We start from the raw sequence: 17,094 nt of genomic DNA on the forward strand, positions 1-17,094 counted from the left end.
CAGTCTGTATTTTACAGACTATGATGCTACGGACTATAAGATTCACCTTAATTTCCAAACAGTTTTTTAATTAACATTTTTACCATTTTTATTATTCGATTACAAAGCCAGGCTAAAAAACTCTTAGTTTATAAAAGCAAAGTGACTCTTAAAATCCCTGAAAATCATCATCTAGTTTTGGCCACTTTGCCTTCAGTCCTCTATTTGTACATTTAGTCTTCATTTTTTTCAGTTCTTCTTTGCTGGCCCACCAATCACAAATGGTTTTTTCAGTTGCTGGAGGGCCAAAATGCCATTCATCTGCTCTGTTTCCATGTTCTGCTGCATATGCTGTTACGTTCAATTTACAGCTCACACCATATGAATACCTTTTATTTTTTCCTCTACGAAACTACCTGCTAACAGAAATATTGTAATGCTACCAATAACTCAAATCAGTTTCAGTTCAAGTTCACTGGTACCGTAGACTGCAGTGACACATGATAGGCTAGACAGTGGGGGATTTGTGATGACGGAGTGGGAGGCAGGCAGTGTTAGCAACTCATGTTCGTCACATCAGTGCACTGATGCTGCCAGTTGAATTCATTGTTGACAGATATGGATAGGTTTCACATGGCATTGAATATATAGCCATTTTTAACACTAGCAGGAATTTTAAATCAAGCACTGGACATTTTTATATCAGTTTTGACTACAAGACTCACCTGAATTTTGGATGCAATTTTTCGAAGAAAATAGTGTGTCTTATTGTGCATAAATTATGGTATCCACAATATCAATGGTTATGGACCAACTTGCCTCAGTAGAGGATACAATGGCGTTACGACACTGCGTTACTGTGTTACCAACCAAATCCGTGCATGCATCCAGACCAGAGGGTTTGTCACTTCATGCAGACAATGGGCTTATACTGCCAAGTTCTTTGTAAATTTCACTTAATTTTGCAATCACTGAAATAGCATCACCTAACCTCTCAACCCCTGAAATTTCATTTTGTTTCCTCTTCCCCTTCTGTGTGCTTAACTTGTTTTGTCATGCAGTTCATTTTTCTCCCCAAATAGGAAAGCTAATTTATTGTCTCATTTCTTAATCTAATTCTGTCAGAATCACCTGATTTAATCCAACTACACTCCATTAACATTGTTTTACTTTAGTTGCTATTTTTTATAACCTCTTTTTAAGACATTACCCATTTTCTTCAACTGATCTTCCTAGAAGCCTTTTGCTGTCTGATGTAACTTAACTGTTTTTGACAAACAATACATTTTTATTTCTTATTCTAGAGCTTTAATTCACTTCCCAAGTATCTTCTCGGTTTCCTTTACTGCTCACTTAATATACATATTGAATAATATGGGGGATAAAAACATTCTGCAGTACATTCATCTGTTTGAATGTGTCAGCTTTTTTTTGTATTTCTGTCCTTCAATGTCTCAAGATATCAAAGGGTATGCATAGTACGTACAGATATATATCCCTCTGATATGCTGTAGCACACAATAAGTGCTAGTATAGGAAACCAAATGCAGATGTAGTTCCCTGGTAAGTAGTTTGCAAGAAATATAAGTTATGGGAAAAGATGCGGGAGTTAATTAAGATTCAGACAGCATCTAAAGTGTGAACAAAAAACTTTAGTGTACTGACTGCATTAATATGTAAACACTTTGTTCTCAAGTAAGAAATATTGTGTACCTTGAGATTTTTCAAATGTGTCTAACTGATTTACAATTACTGTTTCAGTATGAACCTATTCTGACTCCTGGTACTGAGCATTTGGTGCATCATATGCTTTTATATGAGTGTGGAGTTAAGGCTGGAAATTTGGATGCATATGTCCACCAGAAGGGTGCTCCATGTTATGGACCTGAAATGCCTCGTCCGTGGGAACACTGCCTTACACCAATTGTAACATGGGCAATAGGATCAACAGGTACAGATGGTGTTGATTAAGCTGCAGAAAAACTGTTCATTTTTCTATATTTGTAATTATACTTAATCATGCTGAACCAACTACTACCGATTTGTAATTACATTCCACCAGTAGTAATAAAGCATATCACATTGGAATGTGGCCCGCTTTTAAACCATTCTGGAGATTCCCAACTATCAACACCTAGCAGAAAATAACATTCATTCTTCCTGGGCATGTGAAGCTGTGAACACCAATGGACAGTGATAAATGTTCTCTTCCAGATCTCGGTGGTCATACTTCAGTGCCAAAGCAGTTTCATTCAGTACTGTCTATACTTTGTATGGCTTGGCAGTGTAGAAAGTGTTTACCTCCTTAGTCCTGTTATGTGCAAGCCAACTGCATCCCCTCCACACTTCTCTGTCATCCTCTCTGTACGTGCAGAGGTGCCTTCTAACATAATGTGATTTGTGTATCATTGTGGTTTTGATAACAAATTATTGTGATGTCATCATGAGAAAGACATTACTACAAAGGATGTGACAACACTATGGAGACAGCGTTCCTTTGGGACTATCATTGTTGCATATAAATCAAATACCTTATCTACCCGATTATAAGACAAGGTTTTTTCCCAAATTCATCAACTGAAAAATACAGGGTCAATCTATATTCGCACATAAAACTGTTGTTGCTGGAGTAAACATTTTTACACTGTTTAATAGTTTAATATAGGGTCGTCTTACTTTGAAAGATGAAGCCTTGTCTATTGAGGTTTCATAAAAATTTATTTTGAAGATTTCTGAAGGGTAGAGCTTAGCAGACAATACTTCTGTTTGAATAGGCCTGAGTTTTCCTGATACGCAGAAGTGCTTGATATTGTGTCGATCTTGTTTGATCAATCATGTGACATTTGACTCACAGCACTAGTGCAGTGGATGGATATGTAAGAAACTGTGAACTAGGCATTACAACAATCTATTACTCTACTCAAAACATTGACAGTTTTGTGGAACACAGGAGGAAATACCATTAAATTCTATCAACTTACAGATTTTGTTGTGTTTGAATAGGTTTGTAGTAGAATTTCTCATATGTGTGTGGCTACTGTACATATACATTTATGCTGCTTTTTAAGTAAAGGTAACATTCAAAGGTGAAAATCTTGTTCTTCAAAAACTGTTACTCAATTCTTAACTCAAATCAGTGTTTTATTTGGTTACGAGAAACTAATGATTTAAGAAGTGTGTTGCGAATGAAAATTCAGTAGCTGTTCACGTATTAGAATAATGAAAGAAAGTGTTACCAGCTTTTAATCAGCTTTAGAACAAAAAGGTGACATTCAGTTGAAACGGAAAAGGCTATTAATCCAGAACTAAGTGTCTAAAAAATGAAACATATCACATTAAACTGACTGCAGTTAATATTGCAAGAATAGATTATACCAGAAAGACCCATTGTGGAGATAGTACTAACAGACGGCACTAGAGTGTGGGATGAGCAAAAGTTTGAAAATTGGACTGCATCATGATTGTGATCCTTTATTTACATATTAGCTGCTGCTGTTACGTATGACCTGCACCCAAGAAGATATTGCCATACATATTTCACTATTGCTCAAGCACAGCACCACGGAAAGTTGGTGGAGGAACAGTGACCTAGCTTGGCTGAGAACTGTGATGAGTGTGGGGAGGGGAGTGGTGAGTGGGCAGCAAATTTTGTCATGCAACCAACTGTGGATATGTATACTGTGTACTTTGGCTTTTTACAAACATGCACCAAGTTTAGACTGCAATCTGCCTGAACCCAAAAATGTATTCTGTGTACTAAGTTTAAACTGCAATTTGCCTGAATCCATTTGTACTTGGAATTGAAATGTCTTTAAAATAGGCCAAATATTCAACAATAGCATACATTCCTTCAGGAGATGCTAAAAGTCTAGACTGGGGACGGTGGCATACTTGTGTGTTTCATGAAGTAACGTTGTCGATGCCCACTGTAAGGGGTGACACAAATGATAGGGAGTGTGCCAGCTGCTGGCCCTACACCGCCGATGAGAGAGCAGTGGACAGTTGATATGTTTTGGTAGCAAAGGACATAACATTCTCACTTCAGAGTAGAAGCAAAATTCTCTATGTGGTAAAAAAACTAAATCATAATATTTTCAAAAGAAATAGCCAAATATTTATGACAATGAAGATATAAGTTTCACAGCTGCCCTGTTAGGATGATGACAATGATGATAGTTTAAAGTAATGGTGCCACAGAGGACAGGCTAAGCAAAAGAGGCAGTGAAGATAAAAATTAATGTAAACAATTTCTTTTTGTTTATATTATTTCTTCTTGTAGTTTCAGCCGTAGACATCAAATAAAAGAGATGAGTTTAGGATAGGTGTAATGGTAACTTCTTAGGTAGACAAGTTATTTCAATAAAAGTTTGTAATTTTAATTAGTTAGAATATATTAAAAAATACATTTTTCCCAAGGATATTATTTAAAAAAAAGTGTGTCATCTATATCCAGGATCATCATATACTCAGGTAAATATGGTACATTCATGCAATATTTTGTTGGAGAAGATACCCATTTGAAATGGTTTTCAGTTTAAAATAGTTGACTGGCACACATTTTGTACTTCGACTGATATTCAGCTTCAACCTCAAGCTATAGGCAAATTCAAGATGACAGAGCATTACACATGAAACAGACAGCAGAAAATAATAATTTTAAAAATGGCCTGCTTAAATTTGAGCCTCAAGTACTTCTAAAGAAAAATATAGCAGGGTTTATCTTTCGATGTATTTGAGTCTGTTAGTTTTATATGAGACTGTTAGTAATTACAAAATTAATTTATTTCTCCACTTATGACTTTTAGTATGAAACTGGACTGGTCAGTTTAATGTACGGAAGAGCTTAGTCATATTTAAAAAGATATAAATACTTAAATATGTGTTTAATGAGGATAGAACAGATGACCAGCTATGACATTGTTTGAGAATCTTTCTGGCATTTACCCTAAATGATGTGGGAAGAGGACATTCACAGTGTCCTGACACTTTTGTCAGAAGATGATGAGTGTGATATATGTTGAAACATCATGGTTTTTCAACGTTATCACTTGGTTGCTAACCTGAAAGCTTTTCATCAAGCATGAGGTATTTTCCAAAATCAGTGTTAGTGATGTTTCCTGATTACATGCCTTATTTTTCTGTCGTTACTTTGTTTCAAAATTACAATTAAACACCTTTATTTTTTTTAGGAGAGCTACTACCACAACATGTTGGTTTGCCACTTTCTGATTCTTCTTATTTTATGCTTGAGGTCCACTATGACAACCCGTCATTCCATACAGGTTAGTATATAAAACAAATAAAACTATAAATTTATCATTTGCTAGTGATGACTTTTACCATTTCAGTTTATTCAGTCACAAGAGTTTGGCTTAACATGTGTAGTGGATAAAATTAAATTTTATTCTTCATGGTTTAGATTATAATGAATAACAAATGATACCTAGAAAGGGTGTAACAAAAAGGTATGGCCATACTTTCGGGAAACATTCCTCACACGTAGAGGAATAAAATGTGTTATATGAACACAAGTCCAGAAATGCCTTATTTCCATGTTAGAGATGATTTTCAATTTTGCTTCGTAATCACATTAATCATGGGAAACACAGAGACAGAACGTACTAGCATTACATGAAAAAAGTTTCTTACATGTATTGTTCCAAATACTGTCTCGATTACATTATGTTAGTTTGTACATTAAGTTGTAATTCTTAGATGCACTACCAAGTTTATTGTTCCAATGGAACATGTGACTCCTTTCATTGCGTGAAGTGTAAACATGTGTTGTGGCATCAGAGTAAATTCCATTGTGGGCCTTACTTCATCCCAGGGGAATTAAATGGAAACCAATATGCACTTTCTTTTTAGCATTCCACCTCTTCTTCTAGAAGAAGTACCACTGGATAAGCTATGGTGTATGTAGTTCCTACATGATTGTTGCCCCCCTCACTCTTCCAGTGTTGTACCACAAATATCAGATGAAAAGTTTCCTGGCCATTGGATAGGAAGGACTGGTGCACTACAGTGGCTAACCATGTCCCCTAATTAGACTCCTCGTGATTTCCTTCTGTGGGGAGTACTGAAAGATGTAGTCTATCATGAAGCCCCCACTGTACCAGATGATATGTGCTGTTGTTTTGCTACAGCATGCAGTGGTATATCATCCAAAGTACTTTCATCTATCTCCTGAATGGCGATTGCTAATGTGCTTTACAGATAATGGTAAACAATTTGAGCAAATGCTTAAGTAAAGTGTGAAACTACAATTCATTAAAAAAAGTATATATTTTGTGGATGCCCTGTTGTCAGTCATTCTGTTTAAGATGTTTAGTTTATTTAAAGTGTATTCCATCTAATTACAATGTTGAGTTGTATCTATAGATGCATTTTTTCGACAGCAGGTGTTTTACCTGTAAGAAGCCTTCAGGCAAAGACACGTCAGGTATTATTATTATTATTGTTATTATTATTATTATTATTATTATTTTCAAATCTATGAAAGTGAATATTGTAGTTTCTATTTTTCTGTGAATAGGACTGTTTATCATTGTGCATGTTTCTGTTTGGGCTTTGACAAGTAAGTAGTGACGGGGAGGGTTAAATGGAAAACTGCCTGACAAAACTGTAGTTGTTTCCACAGAAACCTGGAAATGTACATACATTTGAAACAATTTTCAGAAGCCCCATCTGATATACAAGAAGCTAGCATATGTCATAGTTCCACATAAAAAAATTGTGGCTGACCCTGTCTCTGTGTCATAAAGGAGATGAGTTTTTATCTTAGTAGCAAAGTCATCTCTTGCTGCATATGATGGTGTGTTTCAGCATACTATCAATTGTGGAAGACCTCATTTCAGTGTTTGGAACCATTTAAGAAATAAAAGGGGTATCGTATCTTACATAACTCACCTTGTATATCTTAATATTTTGGTACAACAAAGAAAACAATCAATTATTGACAAAATTATTTAATTTGATGGATTAAAAAATCTACTTACCATGTGGTGGCAGAAGACGCACATAAAAGACTTTTGTAATGGGTAAGTTTTTGGAGCCAGTGGTTCCTTCTTCTGCCAGAAGGGTTGAAGGGGAAGGAAGAAGGGTGAAGGAAAAGAAAAGGTGAAGGGAGAAAAGTATTTTCGTAGAAATGCTGTTAGCCACGGATAGGAAAAGTAATAATACATTTTCATTCCTGAGTTACTTTAACGTAACCTTTGCAGCAATAACCTTTTTGGAACAGTACTCTCTTTAATCATTCAGCAGAATTTGTCTTATTGTGTCCTGCTGTTGGTATGAACTCGTTTATTCCCCTCTTCTATGTATCATTAATTGTACTTCTGCCAAACATTCTGACCATGGCAGCTCGTTAGTATACATTTTTGGTGTTCACAAATTTTTACATTAAAATTGGGATGGAAGTGTGAAATATCATATGCAGTATAACAGTTATGATTTGAACAATTTTATACAACTGCAGCTACTTAAAATAATAATAATAATAATACTAATAATAGTGTAACTTCTCTGACAAAAGAAAGAATTGGTTTTGTGGAGTTTTGTTGTTTTGTACACAGTAAAGTACAGTTTAGGGCAAAAATGACATAATGTGAAGCTTTTGCTACTCTGTCTCATCAGCCAAATATTAACATTGTATTGCTAAAGTATTATCTCTCACCAAGTCTCATTTTCTGAGGCAGGAAAATAACATAATTTCCCCTTATGAAATATTCTGTCCTTCCCTGTAGTCCACATAAAAGTTAACGTTAATACATGTTACACTGCACTGTAGGTACACCTTAAATAGAGGAAGCTATACTGCAGCATGATTAACACTTTATAAAGAAAAGCCATTCACCTATTTTTAAATTGTGCAAATGTTGCGATCATATTATGATTGAAGTATTTAGTATCATTCCAATCTCTCTCTCAACTGCAAGCATTGCCAGTGCCAAGAGCCTATTCTCCATAATTGTATTTCAAAGAAAGGTTTTTATCCTTTTCATTGTTGAGAAACAATATATAATAAAATCCACAAGTTAAATATACTATAACACATTCAGAAATCCACAAAATAGGTGTTGGTTTTTCCATCTATGATGTACACTGATGTCTGATCTAATTTTATGATATAATGAGTGAATTGGTGTACCTGAGGAATGTGCTATCATCTAGTGGCATTTATGCCAAGCAAACGGGGATATACGTCTTGCGAACTGCGCACATAGTTTATCAAATCCGTATATATTTGACCCATAAGGCAATTACATTATGCCAGTAGTGCATGCGCAAAAGTGCCTTAAAACATGCACAACTGAAGGTGTGCTTGCGGTCCTGATGCCAAGTTTCATGTAGTCTAGAGGAGTAACAGTACAGCAGAGCATGGTAGATTTAAGTGCCCTATATTTCAGATTACTGCATCTATGTTACATTTAACAACATTCAGAGAAAAATAATGAATAAATCTGCAAATGTCCGAAGTTAGGGTGTTCACATGCTCTTGTGCTCTTGCACAGCAGCTGCCACTGCATTTTAACAAGGGCACAGTGATTAGCTTCCTCCTGTGAGATGACCCGTACAGGTCATATAAAAGGTATGCGACATGATATGAAGCAAATACTAGTTGTTATGGATAGAACAGAATCATTTGCTTATTCAGTGTGCAAAGAGTGATGAAACCTTTTCTGATTTAAGTGACTTCGACAAAGAGGTATTGGTTTGGACCAGTAGATGTAAAAGAGTGCCCAGATAAAGTGCTATTTATTTAATACCAATGCTCAGAAATTCCTATTGATAGTGCGCAAATGATGGTGGGACCATTAAAGGACACACGCATCATCCAGGAATACACATGTTGGAGGCATGCCTGGTCTATAAGACTGAATAGATGGCAATGTATGGTGAGACTGACACTGGAGTACAGTTCTGTGAAAGCTCAAAGTATTTTAGAATGGGCAATTCATTGCATGTTATTGCAAAAGTAACAGTGCAACATAATGGCCTGTATATGTATTGTCACAGATTTAGACACATCATCAACTGTTGTTGTTGTTGTGGTCTTCAGTCCTGAGACTGGTTTGATGCAGCTCTCCATGCTACTCTATCCTGTGCAAGCTTCTTCATCTCCCAGTACCTACTGCAACCTACATCCTTCTGAATCTGCTTAGTGTATTGATCTCTTGGTCTCCCTCTACGATTTTTACCCTCCACGCTGCCCTCCAATGCTAAATTTGTGATCCCTTGATGCCTCAAAACATGTCCTACCAGCCGATCCCTTCTTCTAGTCAAGTTGTGCCACAAACTTCTCCTCTCCCCAATCCTATTCAATACTTCCTCATTAGTTACGTGATCTACCCATCTAATCTTCAGCATTCCTCTGAAGCACCACATTTCGAAAGCTTCTATTCTCTTCTTGTCTAAACTATTTATCGTCCATGTTTCACATCCATACATGGCTACACTCCATACAAATACTTTCAGAAACGACTTCTTGACACTTAAATCAATACTTGATGTTAACAAATTTCTCTTCTTCAGAAACACTTTCCTTGCCATTGCCAGTCTACATTTTATATCCTCTCTACTTCGACCATCATCAGTTATTTTACTCCCTAAATAGCAAAACTCCTTTACTACTTTAAGTGTCTCATTTCCTAATCTAATCCCCTCAGCATCACCCGATTTAATCTGACTACATTCCATTATCCTCGTTTTGCTTTTGTTGATGTTCATCTTATATCCTCCTTTCAAGACACTGTCCATTCCGTTCAACTGCTCTTCCAAGTCCTTTGCTGTCTCTGACAGAATTACAATGTCATCGGTGAACCTCAAAGTTTTTACTTCTTCTCCATGAATTTTAATACCTACTCCGAATTTTTCTTTTGTTTCCTTTACTGATTGCTCAATATAGAGATTGAATAACATCGGGGAGAGGCTACAACCCTGTCTCACTCCTTTCCCAACCACTGCTTCCCTTTCATGCCCCTCGACTCTTATAACTGCCATCTGGTTTCTGTACAAATTGTAAATAGCCTTTTGCCCCCTGTATTTCGCCCCTGCCACCTGCGATGCACTTGAGGACAATATTATGGAAGAGGATGTAGATGAAGATGAAATGGGAGATACGATACTGCGTGAAGAGTTTGACAGAGCACTGAAGGACCTGAGTCGAAACAAGGCCCCCGGAGTAGACAACATTCCATTGGAACTACTGACGGCCTTGGGAGAGCCAGTCATGACAAAACTATACCATCTGGTGAGCAAGATGTATGAAACAGGCGAAATACCCTCAGACTACAAGAAGAATATAATAATTCCAATCCCAAAGAAAGCAGGTGTTGACAGATGTGAAAATTACCGAACAATCAGTTTAATGAGCCACAGCTGCAAAGTACTAACACGAATTCTTTACAGACGAATGGAAAAACTAGTAGAAGCCGACCTCGGGGAAGATCAGTTTGGATTCCGTAGAAATACTGGAACACGTTAGGCAATACTGACCTTACGACTTATCTTAGAAGAAAGATTAAGGAAAGGCAAACCTATGTTTCTAGCATTTGTAGACTTAGAGAAAGCTTTTGACAATTTTGACTGGAATACTCTCTTTCAAATTCTAAAGGTGGCAGGGGTAAAATACAGGGAGCGAAAGGCTATTTACAACTTGTACAGAAACCAGATGGCAGTTATAAGAATTGAGGGACATGAAAGGGAAGCAGTGGTTGGGAAGGGAGTAAGACAGGGTTGTAGCCTCTCCCCAATGTTATTCAATCTCTATATTGAGCAAGCAGTAAAGGAAACAAAAGAAAAAATTGGAGTAGGTATTAAAATCCATAGAGAAGAAATAAAAACTTTGAGGTTTGCCGATGACATTGTAATTCTGTCAGAGACAGCAAAGGACTTGGAAGAGCAGTTGAACGGAATGGATGGTGTCTTGAAGGGAGGATATAAGATGAACAGCAACAAAAGCAAAACGAGGATAATGGAATGTAGTCGAATTAAGTCGGGTGATGCTGAGGGTATTAGATTAGGAAATGAGACACTTAAAGTACTAAAGGAGTTTTGCTATTTGGGGAGCAAAATAACTGATGATGGACGAAGTAGAGAGGATATAAAATGTAGACTGGCAATGGCAAGGAAATCGTTTCTGAAGAAGAGAAATTTGTTAACATCGAGTATAGATTTAAGTGTCAGGAAGTTATTTCTGAAAGTATTTGTATGGAGTGTAGCCATGTATGGAAGTGAAACATGGACGGTAAATAGTTTGGACAAGAAGAGAATAGAAGCTTTTGAAATGTGGTGCTACAGAAGAATGCTGAAGATTAGATGGGTAGATCACATAACTAATGAGGAAGTATTGAATAGGATTGGGGAGAAGAGAAGTTTGTGGCACAACTTGACCAGAAGAAGGGATCGGTTGGTAGGACATGTTCTGAGGCATCAAGGGATCACCAATTTAGTATTGGAGGGCAGCGTGGAGGGTAAAAATCATAGGGGGAGACCAAGAGATGAATACACTAAGCAGATTCAGAAGGATGTAGGTTGCAGTAGGTACTGGGAGAAGAAGAAGCTTGCACAGGATAGAGTAGCATGGAGAGCTGCATCAAACCAGTCTCAGGACTGAAGACCACAACAACAACAACACCTTCAGAATTTGAAAGAGAGTATTCCAGTTAACGTTGTCAAAAGCTTTCTTTAAGTCTACAAATGCTAGAAACGTAGGTTTGCCTTTTCTTAATCTTTCTTCTAAGATAAGTCGTAAGGTTAGTATTGCCTCACGTGTTCCAACATTTCTACGGAATCCAAACTGATCTTCCCAGAGGTCCGCTTCTACCAGTTTTTCCATTCGTCTGTAAAGATTTCGCATTAGTATTTTACAGCTGTGACTTATTAAACTGATAGTTTGGTAATTTTCACATCTGTCAACACCTGCTTTCATTGGGATTGGAATTATTATATTCTTCTTGAAGTCTGTGGGTATTTCGCCTGTCTCATACAGATTTAGACACATCATCAACTATATTCACAGAAACATTATGATTGAATCATGGGCAGTGGAAATGATTCACACTTTCTGTTCCCTCTTGCCATTAGTGGTCAAGCTACTCTACCTTACAAGGAGATGGTTGTTCAGTATCTTTACAGCCTAATGATCACAATATTTTTCCTAGAATGACCTGTTACTGTTACAAAAAACAGCATGAAAGTTGTGGCCTATGTTGGTATTATTACTGATTGCTTGCATTGATTATAGGCACTTCCCCATATACAAAGGGATTTGTAACTTGTGCTTAGCCATGGGCATTCATATAACATATACTTTTGGTCTCATATCAAAGATGTATCATAATTATAACTGTGCTGAAGGTGCATACATGCCATTAGGCTTGTAGTATTAATGTGGTGGTTGACCAGTGACTGAACATTTTTCTTATTTGTTTCTATGTGTAATTTGACATTTTGGAAAAAAAGAAATACACCACAAAGTTAATTGCAATCACTGGTTCTGAATTGCAGGTCGTGACAGTTCTGGAGTTCGTGTTTTCCACACTGACCAGTTACGCCATTATGATGGTGGAATTCTTGTAAGTGGTATTACAATAACACCACTTCATGTTATACCACCTGGACAGCCAGCTTATAGAACAGCTGGTTACTGCAGTGGAGCATGCACCAACAAGGTGAGTACACATGTGCACCTGTCTACATAATTTTCGTTTGAGAAGATGCTTCTTGTCTTACCGTTCACAATTTGAAAATATCATTGCACTGTTTCTGTTCATACCCATTCACAAGACATTTGATATTAAAAGAACAAATGACTTTCCTCAGTGAATAATTGTTTAAAATGTTGGTGCCACCGTAACTCATCTTTTTCAGCAGTGAACCTCCAGAAAGGTTTGAAGCATTTTGCATTGATGTTTGACATATGATATCTGGAGAATAAGATAATAACCAATGAGATTCCACAAAAAATAAATAATGAATAAACTGGTATTGCTCACCTAACTGGCGGCTCATCATTGTCATGCCTGATAATAAAGTTTAACCCTTAGCTTTTCATTTATGTCAGTTAATTATTCTCATTCAGAGCTCAGTAATAATCTTGTATAAACACAGTAAACATGATTTGGTTAACTTAACACTCATTTGTGCTGCTAAAAAACAGTAAAATTGTATGTATAGTATGAGAATGCAGTGGAACTTCGATTTTACGTTCTGCGATATTACGTTTTTCACGGTTCTACTCCATAAATTCATAGCCCCTGTGAAAGAGCCAAATAAGATCAATGCTAAAAATTCCAATTCCCTGATTTTACATTTCTTCCTAGTACGGTTTACCTCAATTCTAAGTTGTTACTCGATGTCTCGCTTGACTTTGTTGCATTTTCTTGCTATTGATATTTGATGTGACTGAACAAGTTATAAGTGGCACAAAAGACAGATGGTTCACACCACGGGTGGTGGCAGAGTTAAGGGAATATTTTAGGCCATTGTGAAGAGGGGATGTGTGAGAGAGGATCCATGACTGTTGTTGCCAACACAGCTTGCAACAATTAGCTTCACTGCGCAGTTGTGATAAAACTACTGCTAGGTTGCAGCGGTAATGGAAAAAACAAGACAGTCGACATGAAGTTTTCCAGACTGAGCCAATATGTGATGAAGGGGCCCAGCCACCACATTTTCTTGTGCCACTTGTCAGTCAGTCTCATCTTTTTGTATGTATTTCCGATGTACTATGTTCAGCAACAATATCAATTGTCAACCTTTTAAATTCAAACATCGAGCCTAAAAGATACTCGAGGAAACGTCACCTATTTCTGGCTAGTGAACTCTTATTGGCTGGCGACTTGTTAGCCAGCCAGCAAACCACTCTAACGCATGTAAAATGAGCTCGTCTACTGGGTGTGTGGAGAGGGAGAGAGGCTCTTCAGTGACGGGAGTGGAGGTAGAGGTGAAAGCATTTTGTGAAATGCTGGAAATGTACTTTTCATGCAGATGATGTGCTGTGACAGAGATGTCACACAAAAATAGAACTAGGGTTTTGCAGTAGCACATTTCAAATAAAGCCTTTCATTTTCAAATCTGACATGATATAGTTGCAACAACTACATACATTACTCTTGTATATACTTTGCACCGCACACACCATTCACTGTAAATCGTGAAGATTGGCAACATTGATAGAGGGCATGAAGCAGAACTGTAGTACCTGAGCTTTCTTTCATATTTATGTTTTACACAGTGTACAGAAATTCACTGAGCCAACTTCTAATAAGCTTGTAATGTCATCCGGGGAAGTAAACTCATTTTTTCACATCTCATTCTCTTATGAAGCCTAAAATAACACTTTAGCATTGGTGAGCATATTAAGTATGGCGTGTAAGGAATGCTTGAAACAAAAACAGCAATGTTGACAAAGTGTGTCATTAAGATGATGTCCGCAGTTGTGCTTATGGTTTAACCTGTTAGCTGCTGTGATGTTTTTGGTTTAATACAACATGTTCATCAATTTTTGCTTTTTCCTGGGTGAGCGCAAAGGATGATCTCTAAAAAATACTTGTTTTGAACATATAATTTGTGGTTGTGGCATATCGGAAAACAGCACTATTGCCTTGTACCCAGACATCAATTTGAATTTTTTGATCAGCTTTTGCTTGCTGTTACACATCTATGATTTTTTGAGACTGTTGAAGTCCATACCACAAATTATTCTATAAACATTGTATTGTACATTTAATTTCCTTCACTTAGACAAATCTTATACAAAGTATTGAAGGGTATTACGATTTTCATCATATATGCCAGTTACATGGATTTTTGCTAATATTTTGAGGGGTTTTAACTTTTCCCTCGATTCAGCATTTTCCTCAGTTTTGCATTTTTTAAGTCTGGACTGCACAAAAATGTAAAACAGGTGTTTTACTGTATTTCAGAAATTTTTTTAGAGAAATAAGTATGATCATAACTGAAATACAGCAAAGAAAAATGGACACTTTTGCATGTTGATGAAAACTTTCCCATCTGGTATAGAAATGTATAAATGCTCATTGTCAGTAAACCATGGTAGGATTATAATGCCATTACCTTTAAGAATGACTGACAAGTTTAGAAATTCCAGGTGGCTTTTCCTCTGAAACAGAGGTGAAATGTTATTTCCTCTAAGTTCCATTCATTGACCACTGAAAAGATTATACAGGAGGAGTTGAGCTTCAGAGGGCACATGTTGCCCTTATATTTTAAAAAAAGTAGAAAAGGCTTTCAGTTTTTAAACCTAACAATACCATACAATACATTTTAAAGAAAAAAATAACATCATTGCCTTTTTGTGTGAAGATTTTGTTAAATTAAATGCTGAAAATTGCAAATGTTACATAGAATGGGGGGGGAAAGACCATCTATTCTGAAATGACAGAACACACAAGCGGATGCTATGAAAACTTTGCTGCCAATTTTAGGCAATAAACTACAGCATATCAAGTTGGTGTGGATGTAAAGTATGTTCAGAGTGGGATTTCATCGTGAGCCTGTGGAATTGAAAGGCTCTGATACAAATTAGCCTTTCAACAAAGTTTGAAGGAAAGATTATGTTTGTATCTTTCACTGCTAAAACAATGCTAGAGAAACTATAAGTGCATCATTGTAAAGAAGTAGGAATCTAAATTTATAAAAGTAAAATGAAATAGACATATAGCTGAAAGTTACGACGAAAGCATAATTTAAGCATGCACCGTTATAGTGGTGTGTCAGTAAAATGGTGGATGCATATGTATTCTGTGCTGAGAGGAGCAGAGCATACTTTACAGCATCATCATTGTGCTCTCTGTGGCTGTCCCATGACACACTCTTCAGCTGTAGCCTACCCTGGTAACTGACAGCACTGTTGTAAGCACCACAATGGGCTACTGTATAACTTATGACTCTGCCTAGATACATTTGTGCTCTTAGAAAACTGTCACTGTCACTTCTAACATAATACTTCGTATGGTTGCATTATGCCAACCATAATGAACACCAAAGTGGTTAAGTATCTTCACCATACCTACTCTAAAATGAAAATCAATGATAAATGTTCAATCCTCACCCCAAAGTGTTTACTGCAGTCAGATGAGGAAGAATGCCAGTGCTGCCTGGAGTGTCATTTGGTACACTGTCCATTATCACTCCACATCATCCCACCAGCTGTTTGCTTATGTGCATACCCCTGTAATATCCTTCTCAGTGCTGATGTCTGGGTGGACTCAGTGCAATGTGAGAGGTACACATTTTGTTAGTGTGTGTGCTTGAATAAAAAATGTACTTACCTGAGAGAGAGGCCGAAAGGAAAGAAAGAAGGGTGAAAGAAAAGGACTGCCAACATTTAAGAAATGGGTAGAGTTATGGGAAAGTTGTCCAGAACCCTGATTGTAGGTGCTGCACTGGATGACATTTGAAAACTTGGGAACTTGAAGGTGGAAGATAGGGTATTATGCAAGATGAGCATTATGAAAAAAAAACATCACACACAAGTCAATAAGAGCAGAAAGATAAGTGCATTATTTATGACAGACAGGTGAGGGGGAGATGAGGAAAATTAGACATGTCAGAAAATAAAGAATCTAGAAGAATAAAAGGGAACAAAGAAAAGAAACTGTTACTAAAAAGAAATGCAGAGACCACAGAAGTTAATGTAAATTTGAGCCAGGTGGATGATGAAAACCAAGCAGTTCCACTCTGCAGAGTTCTGAAAAAGTGGTATCAGGACGGATAATGCAGGTGATATGTGGGATGGAACGGGCATTGAGGTCACAACTGTCTTGTTGTAGAACATGTTCTGCAACAGGATACTGTGTTACAAAGCATACATTCTCTGTGTATGTCCATTCATCCTAACTGATAACTTAGTGGTAATCATACCAATGAAAAGTACAAACGTATGTACAGAACAGCTGGTACACGGCATGCCATTTCACGAGTGACTCTCCTTTTGATATGTTTTGTCAGTTACAGGGCTGGTATAGGTAGTAGGAAGTTGTCACAGGCACATCTTAACAGTGGGAACGATCACAGGGGCATACAGGGGGAAGCCATAGGGTAGGAAAATAGGTGCAGAAAGACAGAAAGAGCCTAGGGTCTGACTAG

General features: G+C 37.1%; 1 protein-coding gene across 1 annotated transcript in view; it reads left to right on the plus strand.

Annotated features, from left to right (window-relative positions):
* The window catches only part of LOC124776538 (MOXD1 homolog 1-like), a 171,030-nt gene that overhangs the window by 128,753 nt on the left and 25,183 nt on the right, over nucleotides 1–17,094 (plus strand). Inside the window, exons 5-7 of the mRNA XM_047251566.1 lie at nucleotides 1,741–1,930; nucleotides 5,169–5,261; nucleotides 12,490–12,653. Coding sequence (XP_047107522.1) covers nucleotides 1,741–1,930; nucleotides 5,169–5,261; nucleotides 12,490–12,653 — 447 coding nt within the window. The remainder of the gene's footprint in view (nucleotides 1–1,740; nucleotides 1,931–5,168; nucleotides 5,262–12,489; nucleotides 12,654–17,094) is intronic.

This window comes from Schistocerca piceifrons, chromosome 2 (assembly GCF_021461385.2).
Source record: "Schistocerca piceifrons isolate TAMUIC-IGC-003096 chromosome 2, iqSchPice1.1, whole genome shotgun sequence".
NCBI lineage: Eukaryota > Metazoa > Arthropoda > Insecta > Orthoptera > Acrididae > Schistocerca > Schistocerca piceifrons.